Source organism: Colias philodice, chromosome 25, assembly GCF_061535455.1.
Source record: "Colias philodice isolate Cphi_HAF_F1 chromosome 25, ilColPhil1 Martin Lab GWU primary, whole genome shotgun sequence".
NCBI classification, from domain to species: Eukaryota; Metazoa; Arthropoda; class Insecta; order Lepidoptera; family Pieridae; genus Colias; species Colias philodice.
The window spans coordinates 1,822,560-1,846,885 of record NC_143110.1 but is presented as its reverse complement, the minus strand read 5'-3'; the positions used below and the strand labels follow the sequence as shown (position 1 = coordinate 1,846,885).

Genomic DNA, 24,326 nt, shown 5'->3' with positions numbered 1-24,326 from the left:
AATAAATTCTACTAGCTTCGTTATACTGGGCTTAGAACGAAGATAATTCCTTATTAATGTTACACGCTAGCATGTGGGGTGTGCTTTAAAAGGCAAGATTTAAACGAATTTATTTGGAAAATACATAGAAATAATATACATAATAAATATTACAGAACAAAAACATAACCTGAAACACGGAAACACATCAGTAATTTACAAAATATAATGAAAAAATCGATACGATTTTTAAGCTATTGCATAGCTCCTATCGCGGGCCTTGAGCGCGGGGACCGAATCCAGAAATTTAGTAACGAAAAACCTCACGCTCCCCACTCTGACGGGCGCGGAGGTGTGGCTTGAAGCCATAGCATGCAATAGCTTTACCGCGGCAGTCCCCGAGTGCCACACGTCTTTTTTATCTCTACATTTTTTCACTGAAGTGGGCGAAGAATCTAAATGTTTGACTTTGTAAATATCTGAAACGACTATTTCACTTACAGTGAATATGATAACTTGGGCAGTATCGTAAGTAACTTTTATTTTTCATATTGGCAAATCTAAAAGCACTAATCTGGAGAAGAGGTGGATTCCGATGTTTTTGTTAAGCTATTGCATAGCTTCTATCGCGGGCCTTGAGCGCGGGGACCGAATCCAGAAATTCCGTAACGAAAAAACCTCACGCTCCCACTCCGACGGGCACGAGGCATAGCATACAATAGCTTTACCGCGGCAGTCCCCGAGTGCCACACGTCTTTTTTTTCTTCTAATACAGGATTCGAGAAAAATCGTTATGCTATTGTGCTAAAATCGCAACCGCTTATAACTTAGAGGGATTGGTGTTATCTACCTGAGCATTCTATATCACACTATGACCTAACTATACTTTATTTTGCTTTTTGATAAATAAGCTTGCTTTTTATAGCATGCAAGAATCGTTTTATTTTTATCGTGGGTCAAAAATACATTAGAAACAGATTTTCTTTTAAATAACTTGTTTTTATTTTATTATCTTAATAATATTATAATATTACTAGCGGTCCGCCCCGGCTTCGCCCGTGGTACATATGAAAAATAGATGTTGGCCGATTCTCAGACTTACCCGATATGCACAGAAAATTTCATGAGAATCGGTCCACCCGTTTCGGAGGAGTATGCAGACTAACATTGTGACACGAGAATTTTATATATATAAGATTTTCTAACATTTATTACTAAACTTAAAACACCCAAATAAATAACACATAATAATATTTATTGAAATTCCGAAAGTTATGATTTGTGGAATAATAACAGACATACAAATGAATTTGTCTGTTTATATGCATTTTGGTATACATATTAGGCCTTGATAAGTAAAAAAAAATACAATAGATATGCTTAATTCTACTTTTAATATCTTACAGTCTTAACCATTGTTTCGTTAAAAGGCATATTAATAAATAATTAATTAGGCATATTGTTAAGGCATATTAATCACTACATAGTATAAAAAAAAGTCGCTTTCTCTGTCCTATGTCCCTATGTATGCTTAAATCTTTAAAACTACGCAACGGATTTTGATGCGGTTTTTTTTAATAGATAGAGTGATTCAAGAGGAAGGTTTAAGTATATAATTTATTATGTTTTAGACAAAGCGGGCGAAGCCGCGGGCGGAAAGCTAGTTATTTATAAAAGAAATACATCTACATTTCCATATATTATTTAAGTACCTATACAAATACATTTATTTAGATACTATACACAATATTCAATTAATATGTTACCATTCAAAACTACATAATTTTATTTCTTTTCAGTTAAATAAAATTATCATCATAATCCACAACATGCTTCCTGGTCCACTTATGGCCGTGTATGGTGGCATGGATCCAGGAGCTGACGTCTACATGAGAGACCAGGGTCACGAAGGTGGCACCAGCTTCCACGTCGCAGTCTTCTGACCTCCAGGATGAGATGATCCCCCAGAGGACACCGTTCAGGACCACTGGAGCGCCTATGTCCCTCTGAAATTGGTTATACAAATTGTATATTACCTCTTGAAAATGAAAATGAAATGAAAATGAAAATGAAAATGGATATGGAAATGGAAATGGAAATGGAAATGGAAATGGAAATGGAAATGGAAATGGAAATGGAAACGGAAACGGAAACGGGAACGGAAACGGAAATGGAAACGGAATCGGAAACGGAAATGAAAATGAGAAGAAATTGAGAGGGAGAGGGAGAGTGAGAGAGAGAGAGAGGGAGTGAGAGGGAGATAGTGGGAGGGAGAGTGAGATGGAGAGTGGGAGGGAGAGTGGGAGAGAGAGTGGGAGGGAGAGTGGGAGGGAGAGGGAGAGTGGCAGGGAGAGGGAGAGCGAGAGGGAGAGTGAGTGTGAGAGGGAGAGTCGGAGGGAGAGTGGGAGGGAGAGGAAGAGGTAGTGCCAGAGGGAGAGTGAGAGTGGGAGGGAGAGTGGGAGGGAGAGGGAGAGGGAGAGGGAGAGGGAGAGAGAGAGGTAGAGGGAGAGGGGGAGGGAGAGGAAGAGGGAGAGGGAGAGGGAGAGGGACAAATAGAATGAACATGAAATATATTAGTATTTTTTTTTTAACTTTTTTGGTATTTTAACAAGTTTATCACAATAAATTAATTGAGTGTATTTTTATTATTACACGCTTTATATTAGCTTCACCTGTATGTTTGTAACCGACTTCTTTGGGCGCAATTTTGACCCACAATTTTGCCAAGAACAATTTTGGGCGCAATTTTGACCCGCAATTTTGACAAGAACTGTATATAAATAACATAGATGTTTGCCGTGTCTGGGTGTTAATTATCTATATAAGTATTTATTTAAAATTATATATGTATGTTTATCAGCCATCTGGTTTCCATAACACAAGCGAAAGCTTAGTATGGGATCAGATCGTGCCGTGTGTGAAAATTGACCTGAAATATTTATTTATTTAAAAATCAATAGAACACAAAAAGCACAGGAAAAAGCAATTACCAGACAAGGATCGCTTCCACTAGGTGTATCCAGGCACATCACTCCAGTACTATTAATGCCCTGAACTTCCAATTCTTCAGAACAGTCATCCACATCTGCAGGGTGCAGGTGCGATACAGTTAGCAGTCGACGCCGTTTGATCTCCGTTGATTTGTGGCTTGTGTTTTTGTGATTCTGTAATATGTATTATTAACAGTTTAACTGTGATGTGAACTGTGATGTGTCTATATTTTGGACAATGGGTTACGGTCCATTTACATCAAACGGATGCTCATTCTAACCCCACTATGTCAAATTATTTAAGTGTAAACAGGCGTAGAGCGTTCTTTCGTTGTTTTAGTGCGTTCAAAAAGATTCTATGCAATGTTCTAACACTAAATACGAGTTTTCGTTTACACTAAAATATCACGAAACAATGATCTTGCTCTAGCTCTGTTCGTCTATGTCAAATGCACCGTTAGATGAAAACAAAAACAATGCTTTTAAAATAATACACTTGCGTAAATTAAAATTAACTTCTAGCTCTCTCTTTCTTATTGTTAATGTTGGTAGATATCCAAAATTTATGATCATACTACGAGTACCACACTACTTCTGCAATAGATGACCAATCATCATTATGATAAATTCCAATTCCAATAGAAACAAAAATAAACATCAAATCTATTTTTGTTTTATCATCAGATAATTCCATATTTACCCTATAATCCGACTAATCCTTATTACCATTAACAAACCAAACTAATAAAATCTTCCAAAGACAACCAGACAATAAAATATTGCCCAAACCTCTATATCAAAACAGTTTTCCCGAAGTTTTTCCCTTAAATCACTCAATTGTTTTTGCGTGAGAAGCGCAAACCTAAGCTTACTGGTAAAATATCTGATTATTTATAGGAATACAGTAATACATTTACAGCCGTACAAATAAAAACTTGCTTATTCAAACCTTATGCAATGCATAGATATGATAAGAATAAATAAAGAATAAGGATGTCATAATTTCTTACAAATAAATTTGGAATAACGTCGATGTATCTATGCTCACGCTATGCAATAGGCGCGAAGCGGCAACGTCGCAATTCATTCAAAAAATTATGAAAAACATTGAAATTGTCTACGGTTAAGCCTTGGTGCTGTCATTTTGCTGACGCTCGTTTGACTTCGTCGAATTTGTTGTGAAGTTTCATCATACGATGTTCTGTTAATTTTTAAATATTTATTGGAAATAATTTAAATACATATATCATTAAATATGCAAGCAAATGATAGATAACGCGATCCGCTATACGAAGATAAACCCACCTTGAGATAGAGAGTTGCCAAATAACTGGTACTCAAAACATACAACTCCAGGCTTAGAAGATTTATATTTTCAACGAAAGTGTATATATTATTGTGATAAGTTTAGAAATAAGTTTTATGTATGTATGGTTTGGCGCATGTTGTAAATAAATAAATCATTATAAATATCAAAAGGGTTTTTCATAATTTCGTATATTTTGACATTTCATACACCATTTCAATAGGTACGTAATGAAATTATTAATTTGCTCAACTTTTTCTACTTCTCGTATTACTCTCATTGCTATTATCTCAAATTTAGATTGAAAATTGCTTCTAAAACTTGTAAAACACAGCACAATGTACTAAAAGATATGTTATAACTCGGTTATGTCAGACTTATACTAGGGTGGTAGCCGTAATAAGGACGGAATAGCATTAGTATGAATACTTATTACGAAGTTATACTAGATTACATTTATTTCGTGTTTATTTGTATGATTTTTCCTTATTCTTAGTTTATTCTTTGCATAAAATGTTATAACTCGTTTATTTGTACGGCTGTTAATGTCTTATGTCCAAATAATAAATCAATTTATTACGTATTCTCTATTATGTGGAGTTTGGTCAGAGAAAAATTGATATGAATTAAATTATTAATTACTGACATGTTTTTTAGGTTCTGTTTACTGTTTATGAAGTCAATTAATTAGTTGAACATCGTTATATAAAATGCTAAGAAATACTAATTATTATGTGTTTGTTTACTCTCTTTATTATCTTACGATGTAGGCTTGAGATTGTTTTTCAGTAAGGTATGTTTTGTATGATAATTGATACTATCATACATCTTAATACTATTATAAAGGCGAAAGTTTGTATGGATGTATGGATGTATGGATGATTGTTACTCTTTCACGTAAAAACTTCTGAATCGATTACAATGAAATTTAGTACACATATAGAGGGTAACTTGGATTAACACATAGGATAGGTTTTATCCCGGAAATCCCACGGGAACAGGAACTATGCGGGTTTTCCTTTGAAAACGCGGGCGAAGCCGCGGGTGGAAATCTAGTACATAATAATATGTATCATGTACCTAATTGTATTACACCAGAATGCAATAAAGAGTTTTTATAATATTATTAGTAGTACGTTAGATAAGTTAGTTAATGGAAGTAGTATGGTGAGTCTAGTTTGAGTAGGGCAATAAGAATACCGAGAGGATAGTAGATATAGGTTATTATAAATAGTATAGTAGAGAAAATCATAGTACTTACCTAAATTAAATAAACATTACTACCTGCGCAGCCATCCATCCCGTAACAATGAAATGCGACACCACTACATCATGCAGCCTCTTCAACATCTGTATAGGGTTGATTCTTGGCGTCAATCGAACCGGTTCTGCCAACCTATTATACAACGATAGTTGTCACAAAGTCCATATAGGTCCTCTTCACAATGGGCAGCGATGGGCGAGTAGAGGCAATCACGTGTAGAGCGCCTAATGGCCGTTCCCAATATTCAATCTACGGTTATAGATAGACAGCTATCTCCGATAGCTAGTACGGTTCTATCTATCGTAAGATAGATACGATATTGGGAACGGCCATTACTGGCTAACAGCTGTCAAAACGTTATTGGGACCTTGATTGGGACGCTCAAATAGACAAATTCAAAGAGAAAAATATACCTTTAGTAAGCAGTTAGTCCTCCAGACGATAGATAGCGATCAGGGATAGGTAAGCTTATCGCTAGTAAGCTTATTGGGACGCCAAAACAAAAGATAGATAGCATTTTCTATCTTTAGTAGGGTCAAACCGAAGACAGATTGGGAACGGCCATATATGTCTATGATCGGAAGATGATCGGCCGTCATTAGATGTTTATTAATAATCGCCGTAATGGCAGCAAAACGAACATTAATTGTTTGAATAAAGCGCGTCACACACGGTGAAGATACTATAATATTTTTCTATTTTGTCTTAAAATATTATAGTATCTTCACCGTACGTGACGCGCTTTACGTTATCGATTGTGAACAGGGCCTAACAGATATTTTTAAGAATGGTTGTAATTACTATTTCTACTCTCTTGTTGTAACATGACACAATTTTAATTATACATTTTGTGTTATCCTTTAATTGTCTGTCAATCTCAATATTTGTAACTAGATTTCCGCCCGCAGCTTCGCCCGCGTATTCCAAGGAAAACCCGCATTGTTAGAAAATCCTACGAACCGTTCCCGTTGGATTTTCAGGATAAATAGGATATGTATTAACAAGTGTTGGATTCTCTAAATAAATAAAATAAAATAAACCTGATGAGAGCCACGTCATACTGCGGCTGGTTATCATCGAAGAGTGGGTGGATGTGGAACAGTTTCACAGGAGAGAGGATCCCTCCCTTCTTGTAGTTGATGCTGCCGAGACGCACGCGCAGTACGCGAGAGAGATCATGTAAGCTAAAGATGTGGTACGTTTTAGGTAAAAATAATTTAATAAAAATCTTAAGTTTTGAGTAAGAAATCTTAAGTTTGAAGTGAATATTCATAATTTAGATTGAAAAAATTTGTTTTTTTTTGTGAAAAATCTTTTCCTTTTGTGAAATTCTTAAGTTTCGGTTGAAAAATCTTAAACATTTACACTCGCTGTTTTATTGAGAAAAAATAAAGCATATTAGTATTTCAAGAATATTTTAAATCGCTTTGTAATGTTTAATTTTATAAAACTTACAAAATAGAGTATCAAAGATAGCAAGATCTATCTTCTCTACAATATTAGTTACATATAAGTTTATAATAATTATCTTGGTTAATTAAGTATTGGTTTTTAAATAACTTACGTATATAAAGAATCAGCTCCAGTTACAATCCAACTCTCATCTATTAAAGCACCAGCACTAATATAAACAGATTTTTTCAAAATGGCCGCCATGTATGGAAATGATTCGGTGTCTGTTACAACCGTATGTTCAAATAGCTCTTTGCTTAAATTTCTAGTGTCTGTAGCATCTATTTTTATTATTTTGACTATAGTAAATATGAATACAACAGCTGTAGATTTATAATTCATGACGATTTTTGTTCAAAAAATTAATGAAAACTTATTTTTTTGTATTTTTATCTCTATTAGAAGTATGTTTTTCGAGATATTTTCAGATTTTAGCACCCAATAAATTTTTTACAAAATATCATAATGTTTATCATGGCGTAAAATGCTTATAAAGTTTTTTTTTAATAACTTAGTTTCAGATATTTATTTCAAACTAATTATTGATTACACTGTTCGAAAATAAACCACAAATTCTTATACGAATTTAATCGTCTAGTAAGTTGGAAATAGGGTATTTCGATTGGTACAGTATTCAATAGCTATGTTTACCAACTTGCTAGGAATGTTTAATAATATTGCCCCTCGGTTACATTTGTGGTTATACCTTGAGATTGTAGCCAAATGGGATGCTAAAGTTTCGAGTAAGGCTCTTGTAAATTTCTAAGTTGTGTTTTAATTAAGTTTTCCAAAATGTTCCTCACTCCATGGACTTTTACTGGCCAAGTGTGGAATTTGAAAGTCGTAGGTAACTCGTAATATTTTTAGTGCAAGGCATATCAGTTTTATTTGTAATAATTTAATTTAAATTTTAGAAGCTGTGCAATAATTTCTATTAAGTTTTCATGACTACCTGCAATCGGCTAGGCGGAGATATGTATTACCTATATGAGTAGGTACCATTTACGATAAAATAATAAATTTAATAATATTTTTTGATATTTTGATCGTTTTATTATCTACACAAATTATCACTCTCACAATTAGATAAAAAATCTATCAAGATTACAATTAAGTGTATACCATAACGAAGTTGAAAACCATACCCTTTTTGTGCAGTCGGTTAAATGAATACAAAAGTAAAGTTTAGTCACTTATTATAGGATTAGTTTTGTTCAACTGACTGTCTTCATTACTGACTGTCAAAGTGTAAGAAAGTTGAGCTTTCGCGTGTCAGCGATACACTTCGACCCAGTTAAGTATTGATATAATAAAGTTTGCTCTATTTTGATTTATTACAAAGCGAAGAAGGTTATTTTTAGGCGCATTGCAAGGTAAATTTATAAAATTTAAGTGCTATTATGTGCACCTGTCAAAATTCTTTTCGTCTACACTAATATTATAAAGAGGAAAACTTTGTTTGCTTGTTTGATTGTAATGAATAGGCTCATAAACTACTGGACCGATTTTGATGAAATTTGGCACAGATAATCTTTAGACCCTGAGAAAGAACATAGGCTACCTTTTATTGCGAAATATGTACCACGGGCGAAGCCGGGGCGGACCGCTAGTCAAGAATAATTAATAGAAAATAAATGTTTGTATATCTGTCGTGTACGTTAGCACGCGTAATTAACAGCAAAACCACTGAACGGATTTTGATGAAAGATACTACAAGTTAATAGTAAGTAGCTTAGTTATCAGAATAACACATTAAAGCTATAGAAGCTTAAAGCTGCAATTTAGATACGTAAGTAGTAATGTTTATTTTAAGTTCATTTTGAATTGTTTGGACAAAAAATTATTTTTTTTTTTTTTTTTTTTTTTTTTTATGTCAGAGCAAGCAAAGGAGCAGATGGGCCACCTGATGTTAAGTGGTCACCACCGCCCATAAACACTTGTAACACTAGGAGTGTTACAGGTGCTTTGCCGGCCTTTTATGGACAAATAAGCTCTTTTCTTGAAGGCCCCAATGTCGTAGTTGTTCGGGAACACCGCAGGTGGCAAATCGTTCCACAGTTTCACCGTACGCGGAAGGAAGTTGCGGGTGAAGCGGACAGTGGTGGAGCGCCAACCATCCAGATGGTGCGGATGGAACTGGTTTTTACGGCGTGTGGTCCGGTGGTGGAACTGTGCGGCTGGTAGTAGGTGGAACAATTCCTCAGAGCACTCCCCATAGTAGATTCTGTACAGTATACAGAGAGACGCAACGTCTCTTCGCACTGACAGAGGATCGAGCCTATCGGAAAGCCTATACCTATTATGTATCTATTGTCTTTTTTAAATAAATATATAAAGAAGTAGGTAAGTAAATACTTGCTTTCGCCTGTAGGGTGAAACTGACCAGAACAAATACAATGTTTTAATGATTGGAACTGAGTTGTATTAAATACTAGGTATGTAAAATCAAACACGAGTAGGTATACCTTCTGTCCAAAAATAACAAACATATAACGAACGAACGAATACTTCTTAAACTTTAAAAACCCTTGAAATAATAATCTCCTACCACTTTATTAAGCTCCCACAAACTCCTATTTTAATAATACTATTTCTACTATCTTCACACTCCATAGTGCACTCCCGATTATTAAGAAGTCTATATTGGTCTATAAAAACTAAAATATACCGCTGTGTTTGCAATATTTTCCATAGCTAATGGGACAAAACGTCTTCACTGTTATTTTGTGCTTAGTAAGTGTTTACTTAATTTCGTAAGTTAGGATTAAGTTGAAATCAAGTGTAAAATGTTAGAAGATAAGCTGTAATAATGGAATAATTACAAATAAATTGAGGTGTCTGTCTGTAATGTTAAAAATGTAAATTTCATATAGATTCGATCACCTGATTTAGCAGTGACAAACATCGATACATTCAAACTACCTCGTTTATAAATAACAGTAGTAGACAGCTTGCCTTTAATTTTAAAATAGGGAGTTTTCATTTAGGTTTATAAATATTCTGTAATACGTGTTGAATATTTGGTGAAAATTGCTGAAATTAATCTGAAGCATTTATAAACTGTAAATTTCGTGAAAAATGAAATTGCTGGCTTGCTTTCAATATTCATTTGAAATTTTATTAGCAGCGCTATCTATCGTAATTTTCAAATACTATGAAAATGCTAGTAGAAGAAGAATAGAAGGTAGGAAAAATATTCATAGATAGGAAGGCAAAGGATATAGCCGATATGAGATACGTCAAAACTAAAGAAAAAAAATGAATCCCCTTCTTTCGCACTTTTTCTACTTCATTCGTAAATTATAAATAAAAAAAGCCTTAACAAAATAGAGCATATTTGAAATACATTTAATTAAAATTTGTTTTCAGAAAAAGTGCCATCTATACATAATCTCAAGAACTCATGAAAGTCTCAAGCGAGCAATTTTAGCATTAATTTTAAACAAATCAGATAGATGTCTCTACAGTCATTAGTTTTTCCGGAGTTTTCCCAATTAATTATAAAAAAAAATATTGTTATATATCTATACCAAGCTGCAGTCTGTATGTTTGAAGGCGCAAACTATAAGTCCAATTTGAATTTATTTCGGTGTTATATAGCCCATTTATCGAGGAAGACTACCTATCTATACTATATAATACTATATTATACTGTATATTCTATATATCCTACGGGAACGGGTTTTTCTTTGAAAACGCGGGTGAAGCCGCGGGCGGAAAGCTAGTAATATTATAAATGCGAAAGTAACTCTGTCTGTCTGTCTGTTACTCAATCACGCCTTAACTACTGAACCAATTTGCATGAAATTTGGTATGGAGATATTTTGATACCTGAGAAAGGACATAGGCTACCTTTAATTGCGAAATATGTACCACGGGCGAAGCCGGGGCGGACCGCTAGTAGGCTATAAATTTTAATCATCACGCTATGACCAATAGGAGCGGGGCAATGGGGATAAAATCACAGGGCATAGGTAGAGTGTCATAATAAAAAAACCGGTCTTTTATAAATATTTTATTAATAATTCCGTATATACAAAATTCTTAGATACAATTTAAGATACAAATACAAATCTTAAATCTAAACATAATAATAACTAAATACTATTAAACATAGGTTGTAATCTTTGGTAAATCCTAATTGTAAAGTTACAATTAATTTCGATGTATTTTTCTAAAATCCTTCTACAATTTAATAATTGATTATTTAAGTATTAAATTATTATAACACAAAAATAGAAGAGACTATAGATCAATATAAATTTAATTTTTACGCAGAATCTCATAGAGATTAGAGATCTTGAAGTTTTTTTCGTAAAAGAGTTTCAAAAAATGTCTTCACCCTAATGGTTAGGGAGCCAGGTGCAAATTGGGTTCATTATTTCCTCTCAAGAGATAATTCGTCAGAAGCATCAGAGAATAGTATTATAAAGCCTCGTGAACGTCAGCTGGCGCTCGGTTGGGGGGGTGCCTCCCACGCACATAGGAAAAAAAATACATTCATTCATTCATTTCCTCTCAGCTAAAATTTTGTCAAATTGTAGCTAACCCAATATCTCAACGAAAAAAAATAGTCAGCTGGTTACAACGTGGTGTATTATACGTCAGCTGGTGTCTCGAACATGAAAGTTAAATTTAAAGAAAAATTTATTTTCCGTGATTTCCTCTCAAACAAAAATTTACCTGATGATAGCTTATATGTAACTGTGGATAAATATATAGGTCAGCTGGCTGTATCTTGGTGGAAAAACCGTCAGCTGATACGGGAGGCTACAACCGCTCTTCCCCCCAACCGAGCTCCAGCTGACGTTCACGAGGCTTCATAATACTATACTTTGATGCATTTTACTAATTACCGCTTGAGAGGAACTTGGTCATAAAATCTGTTCCTGGCTCCCGTACTATAATAATTTTGAATGACATTTAGAAAATTTGTATGTGATACAAAAATTGCTTAGAGAAACTAAATAGATCGCGAGCTCTAGGTTCAAGCTATTTCTTTATTTACAATCGACTTTCCTAGTGAAGACTGAAGAACTTTTCAACGTAATCATTACATACCTACCTATTAAATTTGTTTTTGTGTAAATAATATATAATTAAAAATTATATAATTATATAAATAAAAGGCTACCAAAACAATTTATACAAGCCAATGTTTCCCTAGCTAGGTTACTGGGCAACCTGTGTTTAGGAGAAACAGCTTGCCTCTAAAATAAATTCACAAAAAGCCTCTTAGCAAATACTTAATAAATATTTAACTTTCAACAAAGGGCTGTTATTTCTTAATTCTACGTTTGAAAAGTCATTTGTGAATATTACAGAACACATAGTAAGTTTTATAAAATAATATGCACATTGCACAATCATTAAAATATGTTTTACCAACTTTTAAGATATTATTTTTACAAGAAAAAAACCTTTGTCTTTCTTAGAGATTCCATTTACTTATTCATCATCCAATATTCTTCAATGGTTCACGTGTTAAAAGTTTACAAACCATTTTTTACATAACAATTATATAATATTACAAAAATGGATATCACTACATAGTACAAAGTCGCTTTCTCTGTCCCTATATGTATGCTTAAATCTTTAAAACTACGCAACGAATTTTGATGCGTTCATAAGATAGAATGATTCTCGATCAAGGATTAAGTATATAAGTTATTAGGTTTTAAACATAGTGGGCGAAAAGCTAAACCTATGTAACAATACATTCTTACCAATCCATACTAATATTATAAATGCGAAAGTAACTCTGTCTGTCTGTCTGTTACTCAATCACGCCTGAACTACTGAACCAATTTGCATGAAATTTGGTAAGGAGATATTTTGATACCCGAGAAAGGACATAGGCTACTTTTTATCCCGGGAAAATGATGTAATCCCGGAAATCCCACGGGAACGAGAACTATGCGGGTTTTCCTTTGACTGCGCGGGCGAAGCCGGGGCGGACCTCTAGTAATTAATATATTTCTTACGTCATATACCCGCCGCTACAGCTATGTCTTACTAGACGGTTGGTACATACTGTTGCTGACTGCACACTCACTACATTATACATAGTACATACTAGATTTCCGCCCGCGGCTTCGCCCGCGTTTTCAAAGGAAAACCCACATAGTTCCCGTTCCCGTGGGATTTCCGGGATAAAACCTATCCTATGTGTTAATCCAAGTTACCCTCTATATGTGTGCTAAATTTCATTGTAATCGGTTCAGTAGTTTTTACGTGAAAGAGTAATAAACATCCATACATCCATACATCCATACATCCATACAAACTTTCGCCTTTATAATAGTATATTAAGATATTAAGATATAAGAAGTCGTTTAAGAAAGTCGATTTCTCTGTCCCTATGTCCCTATGAAGGTACGCTTAACTACTACTACTAAAACCTTATTACTACTTAGGTACTTGCTTTCGCCTATTACTAAAACCTTCCTCTTGAATCACTCTATCTATTAACAAAACCGCATCGAAATCCGTTGCGTACCTAGTTTTAAAGATTTAAACATAGGGACAGAGAAAGCGACTTTGTTTTGTAGTATGTAGTGATTAGGTTTTAGACAAAGCGGGCGAGAAGCTAAACCTATATAACAATACATTCTTACCCATTTGCATATAATTAATATTTTTCTTACGTCATATACCCGCCCCTACAGCTATGTCGTACCAGACAGTTGGTACACATAGTTCTATACTGCCGCTGACTGCACACGTGCTGACAGCGAGTGTCGATGGTCTTCTTAGATGTGAGTCTGGTGAGAGTGGTCTGCGTCTCTGTGTTTGTAGTTGTTGAACAGCAGAACGCACGACGGAACTCGCGACGGTACTTACCTGGAAGTTATAAATTATTATTAATTATATTATATCAAATGTATAAATTTTAATAGCCTTTGTTCTCTAAATTATTTCATTTTTTTATAAGACCCTGGCAATAAAATCATAACAAAAATTGTCAAATTCGGTCCATGCCCGTGCCCGTGCCCGTACAGTATTACAATATCTACCTAAATTATTGTAATCCTGTGCCCATGCCCATGTGAAAAAAATTAATTATTATTATGAATTAATTAATATAATAATAATAATAAAGATTTAAGAAAAGATTACGTTATAAACAAATTCCACTAATAACATATTCACGTAAATTGTTGGCATGACGGCACTGTACAATGTAGCCTCTTGTCTTGCACACGGATAATTTTTCAGATCTAAATGTAGAGCCAAGCCTCTTACTCGACTTTGTGAAGTCCCATGTCCCCTAGTCCCCACTAGGGGACATGGGACTAAGAGGCATTAAGAGGCATTATACATCTATTTCACTGATCGATTTTCTTTAGGGACAATTAGGTGATCAGCCTTCTGTGTCCTAACAGTCCGAGACATGTTTTTTCTCCGTCTCCACCGGGAATCGAACCCATGACCCCTTCGGTGTTAGGCTCACGCGTCTACATCTGTACCAAGGAGGCGGTTAACTACAAGTACTAACTTCAAGCTCTATATTTACGTTAAAATGATATGTTGCTTAGCTATTTTGCGACCTTCCAGCGGCATAAAGTGGAAAATTAATAATTTGAAACTTATTTAATAAGTATATTAAAATTATTTAAACATGTATATGGATATAAAAATCAATATAAACATAATTAATTTTAACCGAGGTGCCGAAAAGAAGTGTGCGTTACCATTAATGAACTGCCTAGAGCGTCATTAATTCTACATCCATCAATGCTCACGCGGGAAGAAACGATTTTTCACTTGTATATCGACGACGTAAGAAAGAAGAATATATTTTATACTATACTAGCTTTCCACCCGAGGCTTGACACGCGAGGAATTCATATAAATTTCATTCTTTATTTCAACACCTTACAACCTTATAGATATTAAATAAAAACCGGCCAAGTGCGAGTCGGGCTCGCGCACAAAGGGTTCCGTAGCAGCAAATATAATAAATTACAGTTAAATCAACCTATCTCAAAAACTATAAGAGATACTTTGATCAAACCAAAAATCGTTGAAAGAGTTAATTAGCATGCATCACCTCTATTTTTTTTAGAATTTTATACCCCGTAGTTATAAAAATAGAGGGGGGGGGACATACTTTTTACGACTTTGAGAGCTGATATCTCAAAAACCGTTCACTTTAAGAAAAATGTTTTTTAGAAAACTTTATATCATTTTAAAAGACCTTTCCATTGATACCCCACACGGGTATGTACATCGAAAAAAAAAATTTCATCCCTCAGTTACATGTATGGGGGGCCCCACCCCCAATTCTTTTTTTTACTATTTAGTGTCATATTTTTGTAGCGGTTCATACAACACATATTCCCATCAAATTTCATCACTGTAGTACTTATAGTTTCCGAGTAAATCGGCTGTGACAGACGGACAGACGGACAGACGGACAGACGGACATGACGAAACTATAAGGGTTCCGTTTTTGCCATTTTGGCTACGGAACCCTAAAAAACAATCCTATTTTCTTCAAATTCTTCTATATCTACAATCTACATACTTAAATTTTATTAAAATTTGTTCAGCAGTTCAGAAATGAAAACGTATCAGTCACAAACATAGACAGTCTTTCGCTATAATATTTATCTGGATATTTTATAAAAGCAGTTTTTCTAGTACTCAAACAAAATTCACACACCAAAACGAAAACCCCCAAGTTTATTTATTTATATGTATTTACTTTTATTGTACCCAAAGAAATTTCGAGAATTTTGGTCATATTCCTAGTTACCGGAGGAAATCATTCTTCCAGACGATAGACGTCATGTCAAAGAGTATTCATTTAAATAATATAATAAATTATATTTCTTCAATTCAAGAAGGTAGGTTCAGATTTCTCTTTTTTATTATAACACTAGCGGTCCGCCCCGGCTTCGCCCGTGGTACATATGAAAAATAGATGTTGGCCGATTCTCAGACTTACCCGATATGCACAGAAAATTTCATGAGAATCGGTCCACCCGTTTCGGAGGAGTATGCAGACTAACATTGTGACACGAGAATTTTGTATATAAGATTTTCAAATCCTCTACTGTAATCGACCCAAGTTAAAAAAGAAAGAATAACATTTAAGTGATCTTCATAATATTAATTATACGTCTGTCTGTATGTCTGTTCGCGATAAAATCAAAGTCTACTGTATCGATTTTTATTCAGTTTTCACCAAGAGATAGCTTAAATGTTTTAGTATATAATATTAGTTTGTTAAGTTTTAGACAACGGACCGAGCAAATCTAGACTAATATTTTAAGCTGAAGAGATTTTTTGTTTGTTTGAACGCGCTAATCTCAGGAACTACAGGTCCGATTTAAAATATTATTTCGGTGTTAGATAGCCCATTTATCAAGTTAAGATGAACTGGAGCGGAGCACTACGGGTAAAACCGCGGGGCACAGCTGGTAAGTTTATATATGTATGTATATTTCGTTTAAGCTTCAAAAATTATAACGATCTACATAATATTCATAATATTATGTATTGTGTACTGTATATTGTAATACATTGAACCCTTTCCAACTTGAGATCTTGTATCCAAGTTATGCCTATTAAAATAAGGTACCTAACTTATTCGTTACTTGAAGTGTGAACCTATACAATTTATGAAATAACTTGTGCTTTAGAATTATTAAGTTAGTACACATAAAATATGTATTTAAAATAATGTAATTATACCAACATTTGAGTCCTATAACTAATGTTTTAATACATAGCATTATCAGTATAATATTTACTGATGTAAATAATATGAATTGATAATATATGTTTTATTGTCTGTTGTTGTGTTTTTTATTTTTGTTTTAAAGATGCATTCATAGTGTTACTTATAGTATTTTGAATGAATAAAAGTAAGTAGTATGACCGCCTCCTTGGTGTTGACGTGTGAGCCGAGGCGAAGGTTCGATTCCCGGTGGAGATGAAGAAAAAAATTATCAGTCTGGCAGACACATAATGCTGATCACCTACTTGTCTCTAAAGAATATCGATCAGTGAAACAGATGTATGCATAATGCATCTACCCCTTACCCCACTTGGGGACACGGGACTTCACCTTATGTAGAATATGGTGAACAAAATTGGTAATCATTATTAAAAAAAAAACATGTAACAATAAAACTTACCACTCATAAAATTATATATAAGCGGGTTGATAGCAGAATTCGCGTAGCACATCACGTGGGAGAGTAGAGCGAGGCATGTCAGAACTTCATTTTGTTTCATGTCAAGAATGTATCTGTAATTATAAAAAAATAATTATTAATATCGTTTATCTCTATAATATGTAATTACTAATCTATTTATTAATTGTAAAAATATCTTACGAAAATATATATTTTTTTAAATTGAAAAAATAGCATTATAGCTAACGGTCGTAGTGTGATCTTATATAACCTATAGCCCTTCTCGATAAACAAAAATAATTATCCTATATTATATTAAATACGTTTTTTCGAACTATTAATTTCTAACAGGTACTTCCAGAATAATGTAGTTTCTTCTGAAGAAGTAATTTAGAAGAAGACAAAGCCGGTTACTTAGTCTTAGAAATTATTCATTGCAAACAAACAACAAGAAGCAAAACTTTCTAGTCTCTAATATAAGGTTTGGTACAAAACTCTGGAAGTCAGAATTTTCTTTTCTACCTAATTACTAATACATATTATATAAAGTTGAACAACAGTTAATAAGTTTGATTATTAAAATGCGCTAATCTTATCAACTACTGGTCCGATTTGAAATATTATTTCAGTATTCGAAAGCCCATTAAAAAAGAAAAGCTATGATAAGTATATATCATCACGCTACGACTAATAGGAGCAGAGCAATGTGGGTAAAACCGGAGGGCACAGTTAGTTTTACATAAAAGCGTTAGAATCTATCGAAAAACCTTCACAACATCTCCCTTCTAAAAGACATTGAAAACCCTTCAAATAACCCAAAATAACAAACAAACACACACAATTACAAAATGATCGATACACAAGACAGTTCACGTTAAACTTTGTATAAATTACTGTACCAATATTTGTCATGACATCATTCATAGTTGGGTGACGCCCGATAGCCATAACTGGATACTATGGATATTCACAATGGGCAGCGTTGGGCGAGTAGAGGCAATCACGATAGTGTAGAGGCCCTAAATGTAATAATGGTCTCGGCCGTAATTGTAGATGTTTATTCATAATCTCCGTAATGGTGGCAAACATCGACAATCATTTATTGGGCCAACGCTCCCCATTGTGTAGAAGGCCCATTAGTTTTTGCTGAATTTACTAGACCTTTATAATCTAGACTTGATGTACCAGATAATTAAAGAGCGGAGACCTTTTTCAATATGTATTAGCTTCACCTGTATGTTTGTATGTAACCGACCTTTACATTCGATTTTGATTCACTTTAAATAGACAGATGTAACTCAAGCATCGATTCCAATATCATAAGTTTATGTTATTATCTTATTATAGCATGTTTTTATTTCCTCACTTAAAAAAAGGGTTCCGAAGCTTATAGGATCACTTTGTTGTCCGTCTATCTGTCTGTCAAGACTCTTTTTATTGTGTACGTAAAGACTGTTCTCTTCAAAATGTTTGTACCTTTGATCATAAAAAACAGCATGGCAACAAACAACCCATTTTCCTCTCTTATCTTATAAGTTCAACGTTCTTACAATAATCTATTATTGACAAATATAATGCATATAAATTGAGGCTTTGACGCATCACCGCCTGTGATCTTTGACCTTTAATTTTGGTATGTTAGCACAAAGTTTCGACACTCTGAAGATAGATATTAGTTGATTATCCAGAGATGTCAAGTTTTGTATAACTTCTACTAAGCTTGAAGCTCTTAATTATATTGATATTATAACTTTGTGGTCTTAAGGTTTTATTAATTATCTCTTAATTTTCTAAGGATCAGGAAATATCAACAAATTTAATTATGTGTATATAGGCTATAGTCTTCCTCGATAAATGGGCTATCTAACATCGAAATAATTTTTCAAATCGGACCGGATTAAAGAGATAAGCGTGTTTAAACAAACTCTTCAGGTTTATAAAATTAGTATAGATTAGGTTTTAGACACAGCGGGCGAAGTCGCGGGAGAAAAAGAAATAGAATAAAATAAATACACTTCCTAAATATTATTAAAGATCTGCAAATACCTAATAATGCTCACATTATATACAAATAAAAATATTATAAAGTATTAGAAAAATGATTATTTACCTGAGTGCTGACAGCAGATGCACAGGGAAGTAACAAACAGCGAACATGACGACCACGGCCACTAACATCTTGGCAGCTTTCCTTCGTGAGCGGAGTTGGGCTGAAAATATAATTAAGAAAACTATTTATCTATACGTAAACATTTGAATATAACGTTTGTATTTTATTCACGTTATGCGAAAAGCTACTAGCCGTAAGGTAAGCGACTTTGTATAAAACTAGCAAACCCGGCGAACTCCGTTTCGCCACCAGAGACACCTTTTCTTTGCTATAAACCTCACGGAGCCCGAGACCTTTCCAACGAATGCAAAACCGTGGAAATCGGTTCGTGCGTTCTGGAGTTATAGCGTCAGAAAGGAAAACCAGACTTATTTTTATACTAGCTGTTGCCCGCGACTTCGTCCGCGATTCGGTCGTTTTTCGTCATTCGTCGTTTAAAAAAAATACGTGACACTTTATTTTTGAATGTTCTTAATTGTCTCTTATAAAATTTAACTACATTAAAATTGAATACTCTGATAAGAAAATCTTAAAATCATCGAAAATCATAGACATCGAATATCTGAGGAAAACATGAATGAATGTGATTTAATCCATCAGTCCTCGGAATCACAGACACAATAGATAATCTATTGTGTCGTGGCCCGATCGGGGCTTACGGTGGTCAATGGGTTAAATTCTACATTTCTTAGTAATTAAAATAATAATCTAAATTAAATGTAGATTAACAGTTTGAGAGCACCATTATAGAATATGTACCTAAGTAATAAATTACGTTAGTTTACATAGTAACTTTACTAAAAACACGATGACTTTCTTTCGCGCTCGGTACCACAAACTAAACATGTTTGTGGTACGTGGCCCGCGTCTCTTTACCCCCCACGAGTTCCCCTCCGTTGCTATGCGAAAATACATTCGTCGCCCTACTGTAGGAAAAATTGTAATACTGTGGCCTGGGCGTTATAACACGCTCAGGGAATTCCTGAGTGCTGATAGACTTCCGTCTATCGGCATTTATACCAATTTTATATTAATATCACCATCTCGAGGAAAAGCTTCTAATGTCGATTTAAAACGCATATATACGGATTAACCTGATGAATTAACATGTTCTAAAATTGTGAAATGAGTTCAGTTTTAAATTCGAGAAATATTGATTTCTTGTATTCGATTATTCGTCGTAGTCGAATACAAAATATATTTAAAGAAACTTAGGTTGGCCTTCAGGCAAAAGGGATCCTATCAAATGATAAACTTGACCTTGTATCTTAAAAGTAAGAATGAAAGGAGCATCTGATAATTGTTGAGCACCAAAGGATCATTTAAAACGCAATACTATAAGAGCTAATATTGTCTAAGAACTGTTTAGATTGCACATGTTCCTCTAAAACTTAAAAGTAGTGATTTCAAAGGTTCCGGCGTATCTTCAAACGAAAGCCGACTCCTTACTCCACTTTAAAGCATTACAAAAAGAACATACTACGTTAATATCGCCTATACAGAAGATGATCTGTAATCAATTGTGAGGTTATAAGCAAACCCACTTTTATATTATTTTGTCGGACCACACCACCGAATTTGTAGATTGATCTTCTATGTTTACCTCTAAGTCATTAAGACTATGTCGAAATCTGTCTGCAGTAAGACGGGCCTCTCGCTATTCGTCCGTTTAAAGAGACCAATAGTTTCAATTCTTAATCTTTCATTAAACAAACTTATTAATCGTTCTTGTCTCAAATAATGGTAATATTCGCGTCCCTACTCTAGTCATTGCTTATGCTCATGTTCATCTTCGAGAGATCGAATAATATTATGGTGCACCCTATTATTTGTCAAACGGTCTTCATATTGAGTAAAAGTTTCAGAATTCTCGAGATAAAATATGACGATCGTGATCAGCTGTGAGACGTAATTCCCTCTCAGTGAGGGTTTCGGTCTCACGGGATAGTACAATATGCCATTTGCGATCAGCTGTGAGACGTTATATATACCCTCTCAGTGAAGGTTTCGGTCTCACAGGATAGTACATGCCGTTCGCGGTCAGCTGTGAGCCGCAATTCTCGTTGTGAAGCGGTTTCAGGTTCGGCATAACACAATTCATGTTGTTTTCGGTCAATAGTAAGCCTCTTATCTCTAACGATCCTTGAGAACTCTTATTTCTCATTTTCTTAACTTTGCTCGAATTTCGATATTTAAAGATTTTTTAGGTGGCACTGATGCGGGTGAATAAAAATTAAGTTAAAACGGACTAAGAGTGTTATAATCTCAATCATACATATAATAAAATTGTGGAAAAGTGATGTCTGTACAATTAAAATATGTAGAAAAAAATTAGCAGGTGTTATTATTATCGAGAAATCGAGAGAAACCATTTTTTTCTCTTAAAAGCTCCTCCCCTCCCACTTCCCGAACTCCGATTGACCGTAATTTATTTTTCCTTACATTTTTATCATATCCTTTTCTAATGGGTTTCATCCTACTGCGATTTTTTTTTGTTTCAAAAATTATCTACCCTGGTGTATAGGTAAATTTTCCACATAAAATGTCCTTTAAATTATGTCGTATTATATTTTTAACCCCCGACGCAAAAAGACTGGTGTTATGTGTTTGACCGCTATGTATTTCTGTGTGTGTGTGTGTGTCTGTCTATGGCACCGTAGCTGGCTAACAGGTAAACCGAATTAGATGCGGTTTTTTTTGTTAGGCAGAATATTTTCCGACGCTGGTTCTTAGATAAAGTGTATCAAAATTGGTTCATCCACTTATTATACCTACATAGGGGTAAAAGTGGGAATGAAAAAAATGAAAGTTATAATTTATTTTTAAAGATCGTCGGGAAGTTTATGAAATTATTTATTCCTTTTTCTATACACTTTTCTTCGTCTAAACGGTTTAGTTACGTGCTCTCTCTCTCTTCAGCCTTTAGTTACGTGCGTGAGACAGGAAAGATCTAATTTGGATTTGTTTCTGGATTTGATAAAAACTGAGTATCGATTAAGCTGATCAGTGGCTACTGGCTACACCATAGATTATTAAAAACATCCGTTTAAGAAAGGAAGGAAATAGAATTTGCTCCTCTCCCCCCCCCTGGTTCCTAAAAAATAATATGACATAATTTAAAAGAAATTTTACGTAGAATTAGTTAGGCATTTCTTTTTTGATTTTCGATATTATATACTAATCATAATTTTTAATTACAATATGTAGTAAGTAACTATTTGGTATAGGTTAGGCATTTCATTTCTTGATTTTCTTTAATAATTTGGTACGTAAGTTTCTTAGCTCAGTTTAGTAAGAAATTTTAATAACAATTCTTTTAATTATTTATGGTAGTACAACAGTACAGTATGGTTGTACGTATTTACTCAATAATTGTATGTTAAGTAGTAATTCAGCATGGGCGTAGCCACGGTGGGGCTGGGTGGGGCGCTTACCCTGGCTTTGATCTGGTAGGTACTAATTGTGAAGGGGAGTGGGCGTGGGCGTGGGATTGGGACTGAACGTGGCATATGGCGTGGGAGTGCGAGTGGGCGCGGGAGTGGGAGCATGAAAATAAAAATGATTTTTTATTGTTGCCCCACCCTGAGCCCATGGTCATAGGTCCCATAGTCACTATTCCACGCGAACGAAGTCGCGGGGACAGCTAGTAGACAAATATAATCAGAAAGCTTTGAACTCCTAAGCTCAACCATAAAAGATAGACATTTATGATGTCGGGAGATATTTTTTATATAATATGGAGAACATTTCTTTCATACTTGATTTCTGTGTAGCTTTAACCATTAAGATACACGCATTAAGAACGTACACGCGACGAAAGCTTAAAAATGGAGTTGCTGCTCTGCTCACGAATATGAAAAATAATTGTACCAAGTTTCGTTTAAATCCGTCGAGTAGTTTTTGTTTCTATAACGGTTATACAGACAGACAGACGGACAAACATTTTTGACGTCGATGTCGATCTCTAATCACCTCGTGATAGTTATTTAGGAAATATATTTTATGTGCAGAATTGACCTCTACAGATTTAATATAAGTAGGTATACATATATTTAGATTCCAATTCCCATGTAACGTTAAATTCGACTATACAATAACTAACAGACAACGCAGGTTACTCTCGTTTCCGTAAGTTGAGGCGGCTACATATTCGGTCCTAATAACATGACTTTTTGTGAACGAAACGACAGCGCGGTTTAATTCGATGGCGACACCATCAGAAAAAAGGAAATATTTTTAACTTTGAAAAAATATTATGATTTACACTATTAATACTATTTTAACATTAACACAAAATATAAGACTGTGAGTGTGTAAAAATAAATCCAGCTAGTTTCACATCACACTTATGTTTATAATTAGGTATACGACATGAAAATATATTAATTACCAAGCAATAATCATACAGATAAATACTGAACAAAAGTATTAACAGTCAAAGTATATTTTTACTAACAACATGTAAATGATGAAGTAATAATAATTATCAACGAACTAACCTTTTTGTATTAGAGTCCCGCCTCGTGATCGAATTATTAAAACACGAAGATTTTTAAAAATGTAACCAATGAACACAATCAATATTAGATTAACTGTAATGGTGTCTAGTTTGACTTAAAATAATATACATCTACCCTCACTTTTAAAAATGTAGTATATTCACACGAATTATATAAGCGCACCTTAATGGGTTAAAGAGTTAAATAAATAAATAACATAATTATATTTAAATTATTAATTTTTAACATTGTGTTCAGTAGTGTTAACATGTAAATTGATTTGATTTTTACGAAATCTCATAGATGGCGCTGAATCAAATTTGTCTTTATAGTACTAAGATTCATTAAACAGTTTCTCTGCCCAAATTACGTAAATGACGTAGTTTTTATAGTGTAAAGCTAGATAATAGCATGGCTTACTCAAAAACAACATTTAAACATGAGTCTTTAGATTGTACGCTGTCGTAGTACACGGAATACGTAAGAAAAGTAAAGGTTCACAGCTCCTCCCCCGGAGGTGATAGCATGATAATATGTTTAAAAAAACCTCACACGACCTGTTAGTAATATTCATGCAA

At 34.2% G+C, this 24,326-nt stretch overlaps 2 protein-coding genes across 2 annotated transcripts in view; both read right to left on the bottom strand.

Annotated features, from left to right (window-relative positions):
• Window positions 1–1,752: 1,752 nt before the first annotated feature.
• LOC149477199 (kallikrein-15-like) lies at window positions 1,753–7,210 on the bottom strand. The gene is made up of 5 exons (XM_089711014.1): window positions 7,104–7,210; window positions 6,580–6,723; window positions 5,557–5,671; window positions 2,970–3,143; window positions 1,753–1,985 (listed from the first exon to the last, which is right to left on the bottom strand). Exons 1-5 carry the CDS (start codon window positions 7,193–7,195, stop codon window positions 1,779–1,781), a joined length of 732 nt encoding a protein of 243 aa, XP_089567140.1. The 5' UTR covers window positions 7,196–7,210; the 3' UTR covers window positions 1,753–1,778.
• A 6,108-nt stretch (window positions 7,211–13,318) lies between these two features.
• The window catches only part of LOC149477198 (orexin/Hypocretin receptor type 1-like), an 88,123-nt gene continuing 77,115 nt past the window's right edge, over window positions 13,319–24,326 (bottom strand). Inside the window, exons 6-8 of the mRNA XM_089710597.1 lie at window positions 19,250–19,349; window positions 17,140–17,252; window positions 13,319–13,834 (exon numbers count right to left, since the gene is read on the bottom strand). Of these exons, the coding sequence (XP_089566723.1) occupies window positions 13,635–13,834; window positions 17,140–17,252; window positions 19,250–19,349 (413 nt within the window). The 3' untranslated portion in view covers window positions 13,319–13,634. The remainder of the gene's footprint in view (window positions 13,835–17,139; window positions 17,253–19,249; window positions 19,350–24,326) is intronic.